This window comes from Cydia amplana, chromosome Z (genome assembly GCF_948474715.1).
Source record: "Cydia amplana chromosome Z, ilCydAmpl1.1, whole genome shotgun sequence".
In the NCBI taxonomy this organism is placed as follows: Eukaryota; Metazoa; Arthropoda; class Insecta; order Lepidoptera; family Tortricidae; genus Cydia; species Cydia amplana.
Window position 1 is genome coordinate 23,335,087 of NC_086096.1, and position 8,350 is coordinate 23,343,436.

Consider the following 8,350-nt stretch of genomic DNA (forward strand, 5'->3'; position numbering starts at 1 on the left):
AACTGTATCGAAATGAATATTATAGTTGAGTTGGGGTCCCATAGTGAAAAAAGTATGCGATTTCACTTTGGTATACGAAGTCTTAATTCAAGCATTGTCGACAAGTAGAAAAAATTAATTTTAACATAAACAATCTTGAATTGATGAATTGTATGTACATGTAAAATTTATGGCTGAGCGCCGACCGAATTTTGACTCTGAGTTTTGTTAAGACACAACTGCCGACTGCACTGACTGCACTACTACTTGTAAATAAGTACGTAATTACATACATTGTTTGGACGTATGTTGTCTATAAGTCTATAGTACATGGTACTTTTTTATGTTGGCCATTATTTTCAGATTAGAAAATTTTGCCGAGAATGAACCAACATAAGTACTAAAAAAAAATTGAATAACAATTGTACTTCAAAAGGTACGGATTTAGTACGATGTACACTGTCTACAGAAAAGGTACGCAAGGGTCCAAAAATAGTACGCAAAACCGTACTAAAAGGTACGATCTGGCAACACTGATATAATGGTAAAAGGTTGTTAGTTAAATAAATATGCTTGTCGCATTAAATTATCCGACGGGCAAGCTTTAACAAAATTACTTATATACGTACTTACCGTAGGTACTTATACGTACCTACGGTTTATGATATGACGATATGAGATATGTCTATTTTTATTTTTATAAGATATCGGGCGCAAGGAAGCCCTCTGAGCTGAGATGGTGGGCTTTAGTTTGTCACGGTGGCCGTCCCTTTCTAATAGTCGTTAATATGTTCCGAGAGTTGAATGGCGGAGCTAAATATATTTTCAAATTTATTTTTTAAGCTGATTCTACCACCCAAATAGCCCCTTTGATACTGCACGCCGTTGTATGGGAACCTTGCACTTTGTGACTATGCGCTGAAACTTGGCACAGTTGATCCTTAGGTGGTCTTGAGTTGATAGAGACCGGGAGACAACGAGAGCCAACTCACATTTAGTGGGGGGGAGGGGGGGAAATTCGACGTTGCCGCGCTTCAATTGAAGCCACATTTCTCTAAAGCTATAAGTATTAGGGCATGTGATATATCATTTTCAGATAAATTGAGGATGAGGAATCTATTTTTAGAACAAATACAATGTACTTTCTAACAAAAAAAATGAATAAAGTAGAAAAGACCAAAAAAAGTATATTTGTTTTTTTTTTATAATTAGCAATTTTTTTTTAAAGTATAACAGAAATCCCAAAACAAAAAAATATAGTCGTAAAGCTACACTTATCTAGTTTACAAAAATATATAGTTTATTATATAAATCTGTTGAAACATGGGAGATAAAAAATAATATTCAGCGTGGGTTAGGGTGATCTCAAATATCTCAATGCATGATCGTCCGTGAAGTAGGGCTTAGGTACTGTTTTAAACACACGAATGGTGAATATATTATTGTTTTAGATCTGTTAGCACCACTTGCATCATCCCACTAACCCGGGATTAACCGGTTAAATCTGGAGTTACCATGGTTACCCAGTACAGTCGACGTCAAAGATATATTTACAATTGAAAGTTACAAAAAAATCTTTACATTAAAATAAGTTGCCATGTAATGTGACAAGTACTTGTTTACGTGATATATTACAGTTTTATATTTTCACACAATGTGCCCAAAATATGTTTACACTATTTAATCCATGTAGTTTGCCCCTTTTTCTGACGTATGTTCATTTACATGACAAGTTACAGAATAATATTTACACCCAATGTGTCAAACGTGATACACGTCAAGAGCAACATTTCTGTTTTTACGTTTCATGATGCATAAAAACTTTTACGCATTCTGCTACAAAAACATATTTACACAATTCACCTGTTTATTTACTAATTTCTTTATAATTCACCTATTTCATTCTGGCCTACTTTTTATTTATGAAACCTCCTTGCTATAATTTTCTTTACCTTCTTACTTATTTTTATTAATTCATATTAAGAATATTCATATTAGCTTTTGCGTTTGACATGGCGCCGAAAAGGGTTAACTTATAATTCTTCAGTATCTATGCATTTACAAAATAACCGGCCAAGGGCGAGTCGGATTCGTCCATTAAGGGTTCTGTACAATTGGCAAAAAATCACGTTTGTTGTATGGGAGCTCCACTTAAATATTTATTTTATTCTGATTTTAGTATTTGTTATTAACCCTTAATTTGATTTTGTCCGATGGAACGGACAACTGATGATAAAAATTATACCACTTCATAGGTAGATTTTTATTTCGATTCGTATATGGCAAGTATTAGCCTAACTAATTTAATATTTGGTAGAAAATATAACTAGACCACTGGCAACACTAATTTGACAGTAGCTCCACAAGATGGCTCCGCGTCGGACGTCAACTGTTTTCAACAAGGTATTTATGCGTTTTTCTTCTGTTTTTTTCTCGTAACCTGTGTTTCTAGTGCTCAAATCATACACTGTATTATATGATTGTTGTGTGTGGGTATAATTTAGTTGCATTTTGTTACTTTAACTACTTTTAATCACTGTCTAAACATCTTGTCCGCCGCACCGGACTATGCCAAGTTCACAATATACTAACTAAAGTTTCATTTGTCCGCCATGGCGGACTATGCCAAGTTCACAATATACTAACTAAAGTTTCATTTGTCCGCCATGGCGGACTATGCCAATGTTGTAAGGGATAGTTTTTTAACATTTTTTTTGTTTGTGGCGTGTGTGTTTGCTTGTTGCTTACAATTTTTTGTTTGCTTACTAACAGCGTGTGGTGTCGGGCCGTGCAGCTAAAATTTTGGCATTAATACCTAAAGAATACGCCGAGTCTGAGACAAGTGAACGTTCAGCTGATGAAAACGAATTGCATGAAAGTAGTGCCGCAAGTTCAAATGCTTCATCACCAGCACCTTCTTTGGCATCTTCTTTAGAACGTCTCAATATATCAACTAGTTCCGAATATGAGCAAGCAATACCAAACCACCACCCAGAATTGCACTCAATACAAGAAATGGATGTTCCTCTAACACCCATTATGCAAGAAGTCATAGACGAAGAAAACTATGCAAATGTTCCATCTATCTCATCAATTCCATCCTTGCCAACACCAAACACTTCACGAAAAACCCGTTCTAGGCGTCCTCAGGTCGTTAGCAAAAGACGTAAAGTAGTCAAGAAGTTTTCATTAAATTACACATGGCGGCGAGCATTTTTACAACATAGAGCTGAAATAGAAACAACAAATGAAAATGACGAGTACGTAGATATTGGTTTAAATGAGACAGTGTTAGACTATTTCATGAAATTCTTTTCAGAAGATATTTTCTTGGACATTGTCAGCGAAACCAACATGTATTCTGTGCAGAAGTCGGGAAAGTCCATTGATTTGTCTGTTGACGAGTTTCGCGACTTCTTGGCAATCAAAATAATGATGGGTATAGTTGTGATGCCGTCTTATCTCGACTACTGGTCAAAGCAATTTAGATATGCTCCAATAGCAGACCTCATGAGCCTGAAAAGATACCAACAAATACGTCGTTATTTACATTTTGCTGACATAAATTTTGAAAATTCTGATAGGTACTATAAAGTGCGACCCGTAGTTGAAAAAATAAAGAAAAACTGCTTGGCCGAGGAAACAGAAAGAAGTTTTAGCATAGACGAACAGATGATTCCGTATAAAGGGACTAAAGCTGGGAAACGTCGCCAGTATATGAAGGACAAGCCTAATAAGTGGGGCTTTAAAAACTACGTGCGAGCTGGTCCAAGTGGAATGATTTACGATTTCATACTGTACGGGGGCGAAGACACATTTCGGTTTCACAAATTTGCCGACGATGAAGCGACATTGGGGTTCGGTGCACAAATTGTACTGGCTCTCTGTCAATCGATAAAAAGAAGGCCATCTACTGTATGTTTTGACAACTTCTTTTCATCACCTGAGCTTGTCTACATCTTACGTCAAAAATATGGCATTTTTTCACTTGGGACCATTCGACGTAACCGATTGAGAGGAGCTGACGAAAAACTGGTTACTGAAAAACTGCTGAAAAAGAAACCACGTGGTAGTTTCTCTCAAGTAGTCTGCAATTCCAACAAATTGGCAGTTTTACGATGGAACGACAATAAAAGTGTGACGTTTATAAGTTCCTATGTCGAACCAGTGCAAAAAATAAAACGGTACTGTAAAATTGCCAAAGCCAAGGTTGATGTCGATTGCCCCAACATGGTAAAAGTATATAATAAGACCATGGGTGGCGTTGACTTATCTGACATGTTGATCTCACTGTATAGGATTCCATTTAAAAGCCGAAGATGGTACTTAAGTATATTTTCCCAACTCATTGATATATGTATCAACAACGGGTGGTTGTTGTACAGGAAACACTGCGACTTAAAAAAAGTGCAAGCAAAACCATTGAAAATGTTTCGTCATGAGTTATTTGCTGCATTGACAAAGTCTAATAGGGCGGTCAATAGGAACAAAAGTGAAGAGTGCAGCGTTAAAAGACCACTTACTGCTCGACCAGTCGATTCAGTGCGTTTTGATAACGTTGGGCACTTTATGAGCACAAAAACTGAAGGCCGGTGCATGTACTGCAATAAAAAAACGGTAGTATACTGCATGAAGTGTAACGTAAGGCTTTGTTTTGTAACCGGAAAGAAGCCCAGAAATTGTCAGTTAAATTTTCATCTGAAATAATTGTATAAGTATATTTTATAATAAATGCATGTTTATAACTATTGTTTTGTTTTACTTCACATGAATTTGGCAATGTCCGCCTCAGCGGACATATGATTTCATCGAGGTTCTTCCCAATTTTTGGCAGTGTCCGTTGTGACGGACACGTTTTTTTTCCAAAACTACAATACCAAAATTTTTATTTTTATTTTTTTGTAGCTCTCAAATCACCCCTGATCCAATATATATAGCACAATATTCAACTTTATGTTATCTAAGTCCCTGCCAAATTAAGGGTTAAACTTAACGGCACAGAAATACATCGTCTGAAAGTTTTAACTATTTGTGAGATAGATGCAGTCTGGTGACAGACAGACAGACGAACGGACAGTAGAGGTTTAGTAATTGGGTCGGTTTTAACCTTTGGGTACGAAACCCTGAAAATCAAAAATACTGAAAATGGTTTAAATGTAAACATCGGAATTACATACTCGACATAGCATTGACGTTATCTAAACGAACGAGACAAACAGACCATTTGACAGTATGGTACTCTTTTCGACGATTGTCATTATTTGAAATTAGAATGCAGCTTTCAAATGTTTGTAAAGATATTTATTTAGCAGGAGGTATAAAACTGTTTATGTATTGGTTGATTGTAAATATTACATTAGATCTTTACATGCAATTTAATTTGGTACATTAAGAGTAAATATTATTCTGTAACTTGTCATGTAAACGAACATACGTCATAAAAAGGGGCAAACTACACGGATTAAATAGTGTAAACATATTTTGGGCACATTGTGTGAAAATATAAAACTGTAATATATCACGTAAACAAGTACTTGTCACATTACATGGCAACTTATTTTAATGTAAAGATTTTTTTGTAACTTTCAATTGTAAATATATCTTTTGACGTCGACTGTACAATTCGATACTGTGTTAACGGTTTACCCGCTTAACCCCGGGTCAGTGGGATAGTGCAAGTGGCGCGTAGTATTTTAAATAAAACAACGCAATGTACATTTGGCAAAATGCCGGGACAACGCGAGGAAGATGATGATGACGATCCACTGCACATACAGAGGTCTGATCATTTAAGCTGCCTGTTTTTCCAATTGAACCAGCCGCAACACTGTTTTTATGCATTTGCAGTACATATTTGCACCTGACAATTTCTAAACCTGCTTCTGCAGCAACAGGCAAGTACGTCCATATAGGCTCCCGGTTGTTGTTGACCTTCGTGCAACCCCAAGTAGACGGACAGGGTAGATTTTGAGTTTATGCCAACTGACCCCATGCACCCCTTGATATAATATGGCTTTTAAAAATGCTGATATAAAGTAGCTTTGGTCTGTGGGATGTGTTCTATCTGCCGGTCTTTCTTAGTATACTGTTATTTACTGAAGTACACTATTCTCTTTCCTTTACCATTGAACAAAGATACCGTGTTAAAACCCGTCTTTTCTTAATTTTCTATCACCAAATATACCATTTATACCTAAGGCGGTGGCGATATCATGACAACACACATACTGATTAATGTTTTCCTGTTCCTATATGCACCCACAGTTCCTCAAGCTAAGGTAAATTTTGCACATGTGCAATTGTGCAACTGCCAGTACCACCACATCACATACGTATCCACAGTACGTATTATGAGTGTCATAAAGCCTCGATCGACAGCACCAAATGCATGCACCATGATCCTTTTTTTTGTAGTTTAGTTAAGTCGTTAACCACGACCCACGTTTTTGTTCTGTTTTGTTATAATATTGGTGTGTCTTTTAATTTTTCTTTTTATAACTCCAGATCGTGAGTCGGGACCATTTCGTGACTTTGTTGTTATGTTACCTGTTGTTTTCTTTACTTATTTTTGGTCACGAATAAACGCTCTATATTCTATTCTATTTTATAAGATAGGTCAGATTTTCTGCTTTTTGGAACAAATTATAATAGGATCTCCAAGCTTAAACCAGAAGATTGTGGGTCATAATTGTTATTTCAGATCAGCATCGTATACTTCAGTAAATGAGTGCCGTAAATAACAGTACCTAACTAAGAAAGACCGGCAGATAGAAGACATCCCACAGACCAAAGCTACTTTAGATCAGCATTTTTAAAAGCCATATTATATCAAGGGGTGCATGTTTGGTGTCAGTTATTGGCACAAGCTTAAAATCTACCCTGTCCATCTACTTGAGGTTGCACGAAGGTCAACCACAACCGGGAGCCTATATGGACGTACTTGCCTGTTGCTGCAGAAGCACGTTTAGAAATTGTTAGGTGCAAATACTGCAAATGCATAAAACAGTGCCGTAGCTGGTTCAATTGGAAAACCCGGCAGCTTAAATGGTAACTCCAGGTTTAACCGGTTAACCCCGGGTTAGTGGGATGATGCAAGTGGCGCTAACAGATCTAAAACAATAATATATTCACCTCAGATCATAGAAGGTACTAGATATCTGACGGAGGCGTGGCGCGTGTCGCCGCAACATGGTCAGGCTGACCATTTTTCTTTCCGCCGTAAGACCGGTAAGACAGTCGCAATTTAGCTGTCGTAGAAAAATGTGCTCGTCAATTTACGTAAAATACCGGTTTGTAGCGTTGTTTCGTGTAGAAATAGGAGTGCTTAGGGATCATGGAGTTACATACCACATGTGAGTACGTTTTTTTTACGTATTAGTCAATAAAACAACACATTTTAACAAATAAATGCAGTGACATATGATTTTACTGAGTCGGACCATTTTGCCAAACAAACGCGTGGCAATTTGAATATGCATTCTACATTGACGGCTTAGCATGGAAAACTATTTGTAGTGTGCTAGGCAACGGCGCAATGCATTATGCCGCTAACGATATCCACAACGGCATTATTGTTTCTTGGTACGATCGCTAACCGGTTCCCTTCTTTCCGCAAGGAACTAGAGTGGCGCTCGTACATAATTGAGGTTTAAGCGTTATCGATAAAACTATCTGGATATAGTGTGTATGGAAGTAATTATTTTTCAATTAAAATTTTACTATTATTTTGTAGTATACCTATAAATTTTTAATAAAAATGCAGTAGGTACGTGAAAGAAAAAACTGTTTTAAATATTATTTATTACATTGTAGTTTATACCTATAAGTATAGATATTAAAGTTAGGTTCTTAGCAACGATTTAAATAACTGCACTAGGTATGATCAAATATGTTCATGCTTGTTGAATATTATCCTTGACACACTTTTTACACGTCATGCTCCGTGGAAACCCCACTGTCTGTTTTGTGATTTATTGAAACGTAATGCTGATGTACACAATATGTACTGAATTAGTACATACTTAAAAAAAATTGTACCTCAATAGATCGAGAGTACAATTAACTCAATTCGGACTTGCTGTAGAGCATCTCCCCAGCAACCCCAAAATTTATTTAAAGAAAATTCACGTAAATACTTACTTTTTAGCAAATAAGACGCTGAAAAAAAAATTGTACTGTGGTTTTTAACGTTGAATCAGTTAGCCATGGCTAGTTAAATTACCTAATTGTCGCCAGGACGCAAGCGCCTCCAGCCGACTTCTCAAACGTACGAAACTTTGTATTTTTATATACAATGGGATACACACATTTTATTTATGTTATGAACTTGGTTTCTGGTGAGAGTTCCAATGTTATTTTCCAGGCTTTATTT

At 36.5% G+C, this 8,350-nt stretch overlaps 1 protein-coding gene across 1 annotated transcript; it reads left to right on the forward strand.

The window, feature by feature from the left end:
- The first annotated feature begins 2,645 nt into the window (after positions 1–2,645).
- On the forward strand, positions 2,646–4,995 carry LOC134660639 (piggyBac transposable element-derived protein 1-like). Its single transcript, XM_063516414.1, has 3 exons — positions 2,646–2,666; positions 2,752–4,212; positions 4,981–4,995. Exons 1-3 carry the CDS (start codon positions 2,646–2,648, stop codon positions 4,993–4,995), a joined length of 1,497 nt encoding a protein of 498 aa, XP_063372484.1.
- The last annotated feature ends 3,355 nt before the right edge of the window (positions 4,996–8,350 follow it).